Source organism: Emiliania huxleyi, assembly GCF_000372725.1.
Source record: "Emiliania huxleyi CCMP1516 unplaced genomic scaffold EMIHUscaffold_28, whole genome shotgun sequence".
In the NCBI taxonomy this organism is placed as follows: Eukaryota; Haptophyta; order Isochrysidales; family Noelaerhabdaceae; genus Emiliania; species Emiliania huxleyi.
Genome location: NW_005199926.1, coordinates 359357 through 373668, shown reverse-complemented (window position 1 = coordinate 373668; position 14312 = coordinate 359357). Strand labels below are relative to the sequence as shown.

General features: G+C 59.8%; 3 protein-coding genes across 3 annotated transcripts; 1 reads left to right on the top strand and 2 right to left on the bottom strand.

The window, feature by feature from the left end:
• Positions 1 to 2852: 2852 nt before the first annotated feature.
• Positions 2853 to 7216, bottom strand: EMIHUDRAFT_206993 (hypothetical protein; the record flags this gene model as incomplete). The annotated part of the gene is made up of 7 exons (XM_005776353.1): positions 2853 to 2872; positions 3022 to 3133; positions 3349 to 3385; positions 3501 to 3916; positions 4064 to 4970; positions 5327 to 5399; positions 5467 to 7216. 7 exons carry the CDS (start codon positions 7214 to 7216, stop codon positions 2853 to 2855), a joined length of 3315 nt encoding a protein of 1104 aa, XP_005776410.1.
• Positions 7217 to 8063: 847 nt separating this feature from the next.
• EMIHUDRAFT_310327 (hypothetical protein) lies at positions 8064 to 9902 on the top strand (the record flags this gene model as incomplete). Its single annotated transcript, XM_005776352.1, has 2 exons — positions 8064 to 8075; positions 9204 to 9902. 2 exons carry the CDS (start codon positions 8064 to 8066, stop codon positions 9900 to 9902), a joined length of 711 nt encoding a protein of 236 aa, XP_005776409.1.
• Positions 9903 to 10033: 131 nt separating this feature from the next.
• EMIHUDRAFT_206989 (hypothetical protein) lies at positions 10034 to 10973 on the bottom strand (the record flags this gene model as incomplete). Its single annotated transcript, XM_005776351.1, has 2 exons — positions 10034 to 10330; positions 10419 to 10973. 2 exons carry the CDS (start codon positions 10971 to 10973, stop codon positions 10034 to 10036), a joined length of 852 nt encoding a protein of 283 aa, XP_005776408.1.
• Positions 10974 to 14312: the final 3339 nt, after the last annotated feature.

Here is a 14312-nt window from a genome sequence, read left to right as displayed (position 1 = left end):
GTTCGAACCCCCCGCATTCACGCGGTGCTCTGACTGCTCTGCGCAGTGCCGTGTTCCCGCCCTGACCTTGGCGCATTCATGACGTAGGTATGGGCTCGCCACCGCAGCAGCAGCAGCAGCAGCAGCTCTTCCAAAAGCAGCAGCTGCGGCACGCGTCGCCGTCGAACCAGCCAGCGCCGCAGCTTGGCTCGCCGCAGCACTCCTCCTCCCTATCCCCGGCGCCCCGGCGAGACCAGCCGCCGCCGCGGCGAGACGCGGCGTTGTCGCCGTCACAGCAGCAGGGCCAGCCACAGGCGCAGTCGCCCGCCTCGTCGCTCTCGTCGCCGCTGCAGCAGTCGCCCCCGCAGCAGCAGCCTCCGCAGAAAAAAAAAAAAAAAAAAATACAAAACAAAAACAAAAAAGGTCCAGCAGCCGTTGCAGCAGCATACTTCGCGGCACCAGTCGCCGCAGCCGCAGACGCAGCAATCCTCCTCGCCGCTCTTCGGCTGTCCTCGTGGGTCGCCAGAGAGTGGCGTGCTCAGCCGAAGTATCACGTCACCCCCGCCCAGGCCGCCTGCGCCCACTCGCGCGGTGGCCGCCGCTCCGTCCCCTTCGCCAGGCGTGCCGCATTGCCCGACGTCCCACGCGCTTGCACCGACGGCGCGAATCCATTCCAGCGTGCCGCCTTGTGCCTGCAGGCGTCTTGCCGACGGAGGCCGTCGAGGAGCGCTAGCCGGACTCGTACGGCGTTTTTTTTTTCGAGACTCTCTCGCCGCCGCGGCTGAGCCTTCTTCCTCAAGCGTGTGATCTCCAGCCGTCCGTTTCCACTTGCCATACCGACGAGACCGCCTGCGCGCGACCGCCCGCGCCGCGTGTTTTTATTCATCGGCTCACATCCTTGCACCGTGCATGTGTGTCGCGTCACGACGCGCGTGGTGTGAGTGTGTGGAGTGCGTGGGCTCGTCAGTCGCTAATAGTATATGAGAACACAAGAGTGTGTCCGCGACGGCGTCCTCGCGCGCCTCCGCGCGCTCTCGACTCGCGGTCTTACTCGATAGCGGGCACGCCATAGCTCGCGCATAGGAGCAGGAGGCTAGGCAGAGGCCGCATCGCGTTCGCTGAGCTGTAACAAGTTTGATCCAAAACAAGAACACAAGTTTGGCTCTACTAATATAGCGCGCGGATAAAGCGCGCGCGCCGCGGTGGCGGCGAAATATAATATTATCTCAGAGGAATATAGTGTGAATGCCCGGGAACAGCCCCTCCTGGCCCGAGTGCGGGGCGCGAGGGACAAATAAATTCAAAGGGCATGAAAGTCGTCGAGCTGCTTGATCAGGCCAGTAAAGATGGCCCGCGAGGCAGCCTTCGTGAGTAGGTCGGCGAGCATCACGACGCCGGGGAGGTGTTCGACAGAGATAACGCCACGGCTGACGAGATCGCGAAGAAACTCGGCGGCGCGCAAGATGTGCTTGGTCTTCTTGAAGGCAACGGGATCGAAGGCCATGCCGACGGCGGACTTGCTGTCGCAGTTGATGACGCTGGCGCCGTCGATGGAAAATCCAAGGTCGATCAGTAGCTCACGGATGAAAATCACCTCCTTGGCGGCTAGCATGGCGCCGAAGAACTCTGCCTCGGCACTAGACAGCGTGACGGATCGCTGCATTTTGGAGAACCAGTGGAAGAGACATCCGTAGAAGAAGAACATGCCACCGGAGCAAGAGTACTTCGTGGCCCAGTTTGAATCGACGTAGCTCTCAAGGTTGCGGTTGGAATTCGGCTGCATGACGAGGGCGCGGTCAGCTGTGTCGCGCACGTAGATAAGTACCCGGATGGCGGCTTTAAAATGCGACGGGCCAGGGTTCGTCATAAACCGAGCAAGCTGAGACGCGGAATAAGCAATGTCGACGCGCGTCATATTGGCAAGCCACAGTAGTCCGCCGACGATGGCCATGTAGGCGGTGCGGAATTCGGACATCTCGTCGTATTCAACAGATCCAACGGCGGGCTGATCGTCGGCGGACAGTTCGAGCCCCTCTTCCATAGGCGAGTCGAAGCGGCGTGAGCGGGACCGATCGAAATAGGCGCTGAACTTGGCAACGAGGTCGGCGGCGTAGAGGCCCTGGGACAAGTTCAGGGTCCGTGCGCCGCGGTCACGCGTGATGGCGGTGTTCAGTATCCATTCGAGCTCGCCCTTGTCCTCGGTAGGAAACCGCTTGGAGATGTCGGCAACAAAACGGGCGCGCAGCGTGGGGCAGTTGTCGGCGATGAGTATGTCGTCGACGTAAACTAGCACCCATAAGACAAGATTGCCAGATCGGTAGATATACAGGCACACGTCGATGGTCGAGCGAACGAATCCCCAGGAAACGAGGAAGGAGGTGAGGAGTAGTCCCCACTCTCGCCCTGCCTGTTTGAGTCCATAAAGGCTGCGCCGCAGTTTGCAAACGAGGGAGTTGTTGCCACTGTTGACTCCTGGAGGAACGCGCATGTACAGATCCTCGTCAATGGTCGCCTGTAAATAAGCCTGCCGAATATCGAGAGAAGTCAAATTGTAATCACGGGCGGCGGCGATGGCGAGTACGAGGCGGATAGTAAGGGCCTTGACGACGGTAGCGAAGACGCGATTGAAGTCGACACCATGCTTCTGAGTGTTGCCGTCGGCGACAAGGCGTGCCTTGAACTTGTCGATTGAACCGTCAGCCTTGCGCTTGATTGCAAATACAAAGTGGCAGTGCATAATATTGGCGGCGGCAGGAATCGAAGCAATCGGTACAAGGTCCCAGGTGTTGAGGGCAATGAGACCAGAAAGTTCCTTGTTAATAGCTTCGCGCCATTGCTCGACTTGAGGGCTAGACATGGCCTGCCGGTAGCTTTTAGGCACTCGTAGTGCACCCTGATCGGCGGTGAGGGTAACTGCGTATGCAGTGCAGGCAATCCGAGCGGCGGCGATGAGTGAGAATTCGTTGCCAATAGGATCGTAAGTGTCGAAAGCGGTGTCGACGGATCCAAGGCAATCGGCGAAGGCTAAGAAATCGGCGGCACATGATTCGCAGTAGACGGCATTGGAGATGAGGGCGGCAGACATGTTGACGGCGAGGCACGCAGTAGGAACGACGTAGTAACTCAGGAACGAGCAAGCAAAGTGACCAAGCTCCTTAAGGCGTGCAGAGCGGCGCAAAGGCTGTCGAGGCTCAAGGTCAGGCATAGGGATCGGTTCCGTAGCGCGCGGCGAGGCGCGGGAAACGTCGGCGGGGACCTCGATGGTGGATGCCTCAGCCCCTCCTGAACTGGCGGCGGCAGGCGTGTTAGGTGGCGCCTCATGCGGCGTAGGCGGCGGAGCAGACTGGGCGGGGGCGTCACGGCGAGCACCGGCGGTTGAGGGACGAACATTGCGCTGGTCGCGGCCCTGGGGTCCATCAGCGACGGCATCGGCGGGGTCGGCGCGTACGGGAGGAGCAGAGGTAGACTCGGCAATTCCGCTGTCAGGCGGAAGTGATTCGTTGCTGGGAAACCAAGAGTACCGATGTCCCTTGAGCCCAGGAAACTGATCTTCCCAAACGCGAATTTTGGCAACAACCTGGACGATCTTGGACGCAAACAAATACACGACGTGTCCAGGGCTGACTTCGGAGGGCCCGAGGTAGAGGCCCATGCCACCGCGGTCAGCAAGGTGGCGGTCGCCCTCACGACGAGGCACAGGGATGACAGCAGCGCACAAGCAACCAAAGGCGTACACGTTCTCGACGGATGGTAGCGTACGACTGAGGAGGTGAAAGGGCGACTGCCAATTGCGCGTCGATCGTGGGAGGCGATTCTGTAACCATGCAGCGGTCTGCAGTGCAAACGGATGAAACGTAGGCGGCAAATTGGCGGCGGCGAGGAGAACTCGAGCGGTGCCAAAAACGATGCCGATGAAGCGCTCAGCATGGGAATTCTGCTGTGGCGTATACGTACAAGCAAGGCTTTGAAGGATCTGGCGTGCGGCGAGGAATTCACTGAAGTGGAAGCTCGTGAAAGCCCTACCTTGGTCAGACCGAACAACGTGTGGCTTGAATGCACTGAATAGACCAAGCAAAGCGGCGACCTGGGCAATAAAGGCCTCGAGGCAGCGGGCTGCAGTGGCGGCGTCGAGCTGGGCACGATGCGACGGCCAAATACGTCCGAAACCGGACCCGGCGTCGACAGCGACACAGTAAGACACGTAGCCATCAGGAAAGCTGGGAATGAGCGGACCAGCACCATCCATGTAAAATACGGCGCCAGGCGCAGGCTGCTCACCATCAAGGTTCCGATGGAATGGCAAAGCGCGAGAGCGGCCGCGAATGATGGCATCGCTGACGGGAACGCTGGTGAGCGACGCCTCGGCGGGGAGCCCGTGTCCGGTGATCGAATCCAGAGTACGACGCCACTGATCGAGATACGGAAAACCGAGTCGATGGTACAGCGTCGACTGGGCGAGCCCAGGGCCATAATGGAGGGCGGCGGCGGCGACGGCAGCCATACTGCGGATGAGCCCATACGGAGACGGTCGGCCGGCGCGCACAAAGGCGATGGGTATGCGAAATCCATATCCATCGTCAATGATGGAGATCTTCGGGCGCCCAGGGCAACTGATAGCAGGATTGGACGAATCGAAATCATGTCGAAATCCAAACAGATTGCGCATTGTCCGGGTCGAGTAAAGCACGGCGTCGCAATTGGGCATTACGAGCACATGGGGTAACTCGTAGCATATCCAGCCAACAGTGCCACCATGATAAAGCCAAATTAGGGCGGTGCCGATGGCCTCGACATAGGAGGGGCCGTTGGCGGTGTCGACGCCAATACCGGGTGACGGGTCAGTCACAGTGTGCAACATCGCGATGTCGGGCACGATAAAATGCGTAGACATGGAGTCAACAAAAGACCAAATTGCAGAAGCTATCCCAGGGGGAGGAGCAATCGTGGGAGGAGCGATGGCGCCATAGGCGGCGTTGCAGACATAGCCAAAGCTACGCAGGGCCCCAGTAAAAACTTGCGCGTAATTGCTAGGGTCGGCCTCGGCGGAGGCGACGGCAGCAGCGGCGGCGAAGGCTCGCTGGCGGTCGGCATCAACAGCGGGGGGCGCGGTAGAAGGTGGCAAGTTAGCGTGCGACGCGGAGGAATTAGCACCAGCGGCGGCGGCGTAGGTAGGGGCAGAAGCGGCGGCGGCGGGTGCGGCAGCAGGTGGCGCGGCAGGGGCGGCGGCTGGCGCGGTAGAAGCGGCGGCGGCAGTGGGTTGCCCGCGCCGAGCAAGGCTTTCAGTCATCTCCTTCATTAGCATCTTGAGGGCGCCACTGGTAAGTTCACCGCGGCGGTGGCGGCCGACAGCCTTGGGGCAGAAAGCACCAAGATGGTCGCCACCACAGAGTGGACACTGAGTCGGAGGCTTGGCACACTGCCTGCGGCCAGGGCAATCGACAAGGCCACAACGGACGCAAAGCTGGCGCCCTCGCCCTCGAGTCCCACCGTGGTTGGCATTGCCCTGATTGGCATTGCCCTGATTGGCGTTATAGGCGGACGGCGTAGGGCGACGTGAGGCAAGCTCCCCGCGGACCATATCCTGGTAATCGGTATAATGCTTGAGCAGCGTATCATGTTTCTGACGGCGCACAAGTTGCCGAATGGAGCTGTACGAATGTGGAAGAGCGTTGTCGAAGAAAGCAATCAAGGTAGCTTCTCCGGGCACATCTTCCTCAGTGCGCTCGATGGCGGCTTTGCAAGTCATAATCCAATCATATTGACTCTGTAAATCCTTCTCGTCAATCTCCCGACGGGGCTCGATGACTGACCGAGTGAGCCGCTCGAGGTGGTAAGCATGATCATTGCCCTTCCCTTTTCCAGCATCAAATGTGGATTGTAGGTAAACGATCGCAGCCCTTCCGTCACCAGAGTGAGAGTTGAAAAGGGAAGTACGCAGCCACGTTGGCATGGCGGTGATTAGTAGCCCATATAGCTTGCGGTTGCGTTCTTCCCAATTCTCAACTTTCTTGGTTCGTTTGCGCCAAGCGTCACGAGCCCGAGTCTCAGCGGTGATGGTTGCCTGATTGGTGACTGCCCCTTCCCTGCTGATATTTGGCGCAGATATGACTGGTTCTTCTCCTGCGGGCGGTTCAGGCTTCGTTTCGGAACCATCGGCGATAGTGTAGGCGTCGGTAGCCTTCCACGCGACGTACCCGGTAAAGAGCATATACCAACCAACGAAAGAGTCACGCTGGCCATCAAAGGCAGGGGTGGTCTCCTGCGGGTCGGCAGCAACTGCGATGCTATTGGTTAGCATGTACACGATTTGCCAAATGGTAGCAAAGCCAATAAAGTAGTATAGGGCCTTGCGTGTCATGATCAAACCAAAATTGCACACGTAAATGACGATGTATTCACCACTACGATACTGCAGGCAACGGAGAGTGGCCCAAACGTGAAGGTGGAGAAGCCGAGCATAAATGGCGGCAAGAGCATCGTCGTACAAAGAAAACGCCAAATGGAGGTTACGACACATCCAGAATTTCCACGGCATAGGCCTCTCGTTGGCATTGGGTCGAAGGGCGTTCCCGCACACCCATGGATTTTCTGCCATGCCATGGTAGGTGCAATGGAAGCACTCGACAAGTCCATGGAGGCATTGGGGGCAAAGCGAGGAGGGCAACGGCTTTCGGTGGCCAGTGTCGATCGGTTCGCAAACATCGGACAAAGGAGTTAGCTCGGCATAGTGCTCCCTCACGACTGGACTGACGAAGTTGAGAAACCTCCGAAGGAAGTCGCGATAGATGCTGACGCAAACGATTGCATACGGGCACCCAAAGGAGATGGTGGTGGTAATAGGTGTCCAAATGAAGCAAACAGTTTTGACAGTAGTGCTGGTGATGACCTCAAAGGCGACGAGGCATGCATACCTGGCGAAGTATAGGAGGGATCGCACGAAATCGTAGATTGCAAAGCCCCAAGCAACGAGCAGGATGATGCCGCATATCGCAAGTGCAGCTGGCGCAAGGCAAAAATACCAGTCAAAGACCCACTTGATTTGAATACCCAGGTTGATGATCAGTAGCTTGGTATTTGCACCATAGTGTCGCAATCCGTACCACGCTTTGACAATCATAAGGCTGCTCATGGTCTGGTAAGCAAACAGGTCGCCAATTGTCAGTGCACTTGTCAGCAGGGAGTACGCAAGGAAAAGGAACCCAACGAGAGCAAAGCAAAGAAAAAATGGCCAGATCATTCCCATCCATGTGGACTGTACCCGAGCGCAATTCTTGTTTGAGAACATATAGTTCCAATGGAGCTCGTATTTGACCCAATCGCGCTTGCCGCGTCGCCGAAAGTGATCAAGGCAAAGGGCTTTCGCAGCATCGGTGGTTCCATGGAGTGGCCAGATGATACCACATGTCCCATTGTTGAAGGGCACTACCTCTGTCCCACTGCTCAAGGTCTCATGGTGCAATGCCTCTCCTGCACTCGGCGTGTCCGAGTGGTCCCGGGGAAGGACTTTCTGCCAAGGTGTAGGGTCAAATGTAGCGTTCCACGGTGAAACATTTTGGAGGCAAAGGAAGCCGTTCCCGTCGCATTGACCCAGAAGAATGGGCAGCATTGAGTAATCCAGCAAAGGTGGCGGCGGCATGTGTGTCGCAGGCTTCCTATGGGGCTGGGTTGTCGCAGGAAGAGTCCCGTGCCTCATGAATTGTAGCGCCATCGTATTGGGCCATGAGTGCACCTGTATCGCGGGGCTGCGGAGGGCCAAAAATTCAGATTGGCCGCAGTGGGTGGATAAGGCCTCAGGAGCCGACTGTAGCGCGTGCTCCATCGCCTGGGAGGTAGTGTGAGTGGAGGCACACATGTCCTCAAGGTGTTTTGACCCAAGTTGCCCATTTATCGACAAATCTTTGAGAAATGAATTTTCGATGCAAATGGCGGGCTCGAACGTGCTCGACGAGACCGACTGGACCCATTGTTCAGATCCTTCGGCTCGATTGGGGTTGTGCTCGCACACGCCAGGCGCCCAGGTGGTGGCTGACATACATGGTGCAAGGCTTGTCCATGGTGGAGGTGCCATGGTGGTCGACGCTGTCATGTCGCTGGTGGTGTCGGCCTCGGCGATGCAGTAGTCGAGGCCGTTCTTCCCGGTAGAGAAGTCATACTCGATAGCGGTCACGCCATAGCTCGCGCATAGGAGCAGGAGGCTAGGCAGAGGCCGCATCGCGTTCGCTGAGCTGTAACAAGTTTGATCCAAAACAAGAACACAAGTTTGGCTCTACTAATATAGCGCGCGGATAAAGCGCGCGCGCCGCGGTGGCGGCGAAATATAATATTATCTCAGAGGAATATAGTGTGAATGCCCGGGAACATATATATTGATTTCTTTTTTTGCCGCATTCTATTTTGCCTGTCGGTTCCCGAGACTACCCACAGAACCCACCCCGGAGCGCGCGCGGAGGGCCGGAAAAAAAGAAAGAAAACAGCCAACCCAAGGGAGGGATGGGAGGACGGCACGCCAAAAGAAAGAAAAGAAAGAAAGAAAACAGACAACCCAAACGAGGGATGGGGGAGGAGGACAGCGGACAGGGTCCCCACCTGCACGAGCAGGAAGGATTTTGGAAGGACGATCAGGGGCAACAGGTGGGGCTCTCCTGCTCCTGACAAGGGACACGACAGGCTCGCAGCGCGGTGCACGGTGGACCCCCAACTCCACTGGCGGTCTCATCTCAGTCTAGCGACCTGCCTCCAGCTTCTCACTGGCAGCCTCTCGCTACCAAAAGGCACACTGACAGGGGTGGCAGAGGGGCGGCGGCAGGAGTCCCACATACTATGCGGGCCTCGCCGAAAAAGAAACAAAGAAACAGACACGCCAAGGGAGGGAGAAAGAAAGAAAGAAAAGGATAACCCAAGGGAGGGATGGGAGGACGGCACGCCGCCACCACACAGGGATTTTAAGGAGATGGGTGTGCAAGGGAGGGAGGACGGCACGACGGCGCGCGGGGCTTCTTTTTCCCAGGGTGGCATCACACGCCTAACCGCGGAGACACCCCGCGACCCTCACACGCTTCAAGATGCGCGCCTCCGCCCGATCTCTCGCGCTGCTCTGTCCGCTCTTTTGCCGGCCGCGCGGGTGCCCGCTGCTCTGTGCGCCCGACTCTCCAAGCATATCGCCGACGGCTGGCGCGACACGGTCGCGCTTCGGGCAGCACCAGGGCGGCCGCTCGCTGGGCAAGAAGAAGAAGATCCGACACCACGTGAATCCGCTCAAGGATGTGCACATGCAGCCGCTCGATCTTCCGGAGCGATGGCCAGAGGAGGGCGCGTTCACGCAGCCCGACCTACCTCTGCACGTCGATATCGGCTGTGCCCGGGGCCTCTTTTGCCTCGACCTCGCCGCGGAGTCGAGCGGGTCGGCAAACGTACTCGGCCTCGAGATTCGTTCTGCGCTCGCCGAGGCGGCGGCGGAGGATGCACGGCGCCTCGGCGTTGCCAACGCAGCCTTCCTTCCGTGCAACGCGAATGTGAACCTCGAGGCGGTGCTCTTGCGCGCGTCGCGCTGCGGCCCGTTGCAGTCGGTCTCGATCCAGTTCCCGGACCCATGGTTCAAGGCGCGGCACAAGAAGCGGCGCGTCGTGCAGCCGGAGCTGGTCGAGACGATCGCGCGCCACCTCGAGCCGGGCGGCTGGCTTTTCTTCCAGACGGATGTGCTCGACCTCGCGCAGGACGCGCGAGACACCATCCGGCAGGCGGCGGCAGGGACGCTCCGCGATGCTCGTGAGGACGCGGGCGATTGGGCGGCTCCGAAGCCGAAGCCGCTCGCCTGCGTGAGCACCGAGCGCGAGCGGTCCTGTGCCGAGCTGCAGCGGCCTGTCTACCGCGCCGTCTTTGAGAAGCTACCGGCGGGCATGCCGGCGGGGCACGAGAGGAGATAGCAGGCATGCCGGAATCCAAGGGTACTGCGAAAGTTTCATCGTTTAATAGAGGAGATAGCACTTCCGGAATCCACAAGGGGGTACTGCCCGAAAGTGTTTCTCATCGTTTAATATGTACCACGCGCACTCTCTCAGGACTCGCCGAATCCGGAAGGTGGCTTGCCAGAGGAGAGGGCGGCCCGCCGCTGGCTGGCCTTCGCCTCCTTCATCTGCTTTGTGATCCAGTACGAGTCGGACGCCACGGTTGCGCTCATGCCCATCCCGAGCGAGAGCCCGAGCGAGCCAAAGGCGCTGCTCCGCTTGGAGAGCAGGGGGCGGAGCACGCCCTCGGGCCCGCATAGCGACGAGCGCGGGTCGAAGTCGATTACGACGCCGGCACAGCCCGCGCCGCGCAGCTCCCTCGCGCGCTCGCCGGAGCCCGCCTCTCCCTGAGTCGGTCAGCGAGGGCGAGCAGTGAGGCGAGGCGCGCGGGGCGGCTGGCAGCGCGAGGTGCGCCTCCCCAAGCTCCGCCACGACCCGCGACCCCTCGGCCTCGCCGGCGGCAGCGTCTGCGCGGGCACCATCACTCGCCCCGGGAGCAGGGAGCTCGGCCCATGCCGCTGCAGAGGAGAGGATCAGCGGCGATGGCGTCGCGAGAGCCTCCTGCAGCTCTGCCGCAGTCGCTGCCAAGGGAACCAGTGGCAGCGAGCTGGCTTCCGCCGCACCCGCGGCGACAGTGCCGCTACGCGCCACGAGGGCCTGAGCGCGGCAGCCGGCAACGCCGGAGCTCCCTGCTGCTTCAAAGAGCACTGGGCATGGGCCTGGGTACTCACCTGCCGAGCCGGCCTGCTCCTCAAGGAGCACATCTAGCGCTCTCGCGTCGCCCTTGAGCACAATAGCCGACGCGCCGGCCAGACGGAGCTGCTCAGAGTACTCGCGTAGCTCCGTGTCTGAGAGCGGGGCGTCGTCACGCTGCAGCAGCCGCACCATCACTGCCACAGTGTCAGGCGGCTTCCGGAGCGCGCGAAGCACTGGCGTGTAGTCCAGCGTAGGGGGCAGGGCACTGACGCCGAGGACAGCACAGAGCGACATATATGTATATACACACACGTAGTCGGCAGCGCGAGAGCCCGGGCTACCTACTGTAGGTACCCGGGTACCTGCTTGAGAGCTGACGGGATCCCACTCTGCGCCACCACCCCCTACATCCTAGCTCATAGCCCCTAGCTCATAGCCCCTACCAGCGCGGTAGGCTGCACCCTTGGCGGCTCCTTTGTGTTTTGGAAAGAGACTCTTCTTAGCGGCTCCTTGAAGGGGTGTGTGTTTTTGAACGATTCTCTCCTCAGCGGCTCCTTGAAGGGGTGTGTGTTTTCGAAAGAGAAAGGGGTGTGTGTAAACAATCAACCTTCCTTTGTTTAGCAAAACAAGGAGCCGAGCCCCAGTCGCCCTTTTTTGACCTGCTCTCCTTCATAATGACGAACATACACACACACCCCAACACACACACCCCTCAAAGGCTGGCCCTGCAGGGCCAGCCCCCCTAAGGGGGGCTGCGGCCTCGATTCTGGCCTCCAAATCCGCGACGGAGGACCGAGCGGCGAGTTCCAGCATGCATGGAGGCCTCCGGATCACAGGCTGCCCGAGACACCGAGAGTGGTCGCGCGGCGCGCAAAGAGCTCGGGCGAGGATGCTGGGATGCGCCACGGAAACCCGCGCGAACGGGAAAAAGGAACGGCAGCGGCGTCTTTGCTCGGCGACGCCTGAGCTCCTTCCTGTCGGCGCGACGGCTGATGCAGGTACGTCGCGACCCTACTGTCTGTGGCTCGGCGATGCGGGCTCCACGGCCGTGCCGCGTCCGTCGGTGCCGCGTGCCCAATGAGGGACAGGCTGCCCTGCAGAGCTCACGAGCTCCTCACGCGGCGAGCCCAAGGCGAATTCGGCGCGACCTCATCAACTCGAATGAACGTTTAATCGGCGGCGCTAATAATATCGGGCGCACACTCCAGGTTCTTTTTCGAACCTTACTAAACAAGAGTACGCATTCGCTTCTCTTGTGAACACACTGCCATCAACACTACTGAACGCTACCCCAACCTGCTACTAAAAGACTCCCTCCCTCTGCGTGGTGGCGCTCAACCTTGTACGTACTTTTCTCTCTCTCCACCTTGTACTCTCTCTCCAGGTATAATGTAAGGGGTGGTGCGGCCGTGCCGGCCGCCCTCGCAAAGTCAAGAGTACAGTCCACGCCTGCTATTCACAGCACAAGCCCTCGCCGGGGGCTCGAGCATGCGCAGCGAAAAGCGAAAAGCAAAAGCCTTTTTTCCCGGACGGACCCCCGGTGTGAAAAAGTGAGGTGCAGTCTGTACTCGCCAGCCTAGGTACCCGGGAATCTAGATACGACAAAGAATTTGCTTCAGCGCTGCTGCTGCTGTTACCTCCGGTCCACACGGGTACTCCCGTGCTAGGACAACAAGGCCCCACGGTACACGGCGTCTCCACACTAGGCGAGTCACACATGTTGTGTCGTGATAACTTCAGAAAGAAAGAAAGAAAACAGACAGCCCAAGGGAGGGATGGGAGGACGGCACGCCGCCACCACACAGGGATTTTAATGTGATAACTTCGGCACATCCGAGACCCAGAGATCTTTCTTTGTTTGACCGGCGCGGACGCAGGTACACCACAGGAGCCGCAGTCAGCGAGGGGGGCTCGAAAGAAGACTCTATCTACCTCATTCTTTCTACATCATTCTAGAATGAGGTAGGAGAAGGCACACAGCAGACTGGCACCACAGAAGACAAGAGAGAAAGAGAATTTTACAAACAAACTCCCTCGCACGACACTAGGCACGGGACTGGCGCGCACTGGCACTAACACAGGTACACCACGAGAAAGAGAAGACGAGTAAAAAGAAAGAAAGAAAACACACAACCCAAGGGAGGGATGGGAGAACGGCACGCCGCCACCACACAGGGATTTTAAGGAGAGGAGAGTGTGATGCGCTAGCCGTCGCCCACCCTGGGGAGTCTGCCTCTTCGTATCTCTTTTCGCAGTCTCTCGCCGCTTCTCGCTGCAACCTTCATGCCACCTCGCGGCCGTCCCACTCTCGTCGTTCTCTCCCTTGTCACTTCCTCCTCTGTCGCGTCGTTCTCTTCTGCCTCGTCCTGCGACGCCGCCGCCTGCCGGTCCCTTGTTCTCGCGGCTTCTTTCGCCTCTCGGCGCAACTCCGTCCTCCTCGCGGCGTATCCTGGCCCCTCGAGTCTATCGAGCTCCCCTCGCGCAAGGACCACATTTCTGACTCCCACTCCGATCATTTGCCTCCAAGTCATGTTGTTGCTCAGGTCCACTCTCTCTTCGAACACTCGTGCCTCTACGGATGATGCCGGCGCAGGAGTCCCCTTCGGATGCATCGTGACATCTGACAACTGAATTTCCACTGGTTCGTCCTCCTCTGAGTCATCTTCCCCGTCCTCCTTCCGTTCGGCCCTTCGCTCGGTACGTTCGGTGTGGCTCACCCTCCATGCCGTGAACAGGCGCTTTATCCACCCTACCTATATTCTTCTCTCGTTCCTCTGCCCGTGCCTTGGTCTTGTCGTTGTTTCGCACCCATGTCTGTATGGCAATCGAGGCTGCCTTCCCCACTACCTGTAGTTCACTCGTCACCTCTCCCGCGAGCTCCCCTCTCTTTCTTTCGGGTATGGAGTCCAGAGTGAGAGGCTGTCATCTTCCGTCGCGGAACTTTTGTGCCCGCCAGAAGGCTTTGTCGTGCAGCGCACGTAGCGTTCCAGCGGCGGTGGCCGAGCGACGCCTGGGGCCATCAGAAGTCCACAGATGCAGCCGATCATCGCCGCCCTCGCCGCCACCGCAAGAGAGCCCGCTGGTCCCGATGTTCTGGAAGTTGGGCCGAGCAACTTCAGCCTCTGCATGCGCCCGGGCACGCCTGGCATCTCCGCGCTGCTGTTGCAGCGCCCCGGCACCGACGGCCCATCGCCCTCATTGCTCGAATCCATCCGGCTCGCCGCGTCCCAAGCACGTCAACGGGTCTGCCACGTCGATCTCGGCCGATCGGGCCCGTCAGCGCTGGTATCGCGCGATTGGCGCCTTGCACTTCAGGCTGCTATTGGCGACGCTCGCGCCGATCAGCTGCGGCGAATCGTCAGGCAGGCGGGGTCGCGGCTGGTACTGCTGAGCGGAGAGGGTATGGTCGAGTATCCGCTCGGCGCCGGCGGTCACCTCAACCTCGCCCAAGACCGAGGCTTGCTCGACATTCTTGCCCGTGGCACCTCACCTCTGCTGCAGGCTGCGGGCGGCGCGAGCGGGACGGGAGAGGGCCGGAGAGGGGTCATTAGGCTAGACGCGACGAACTTTACACGCGTGGCCATGGAAACGCCGCTGTTGCTCGTCGCCTTCACGGTGCGCTGGTGCGCTCGC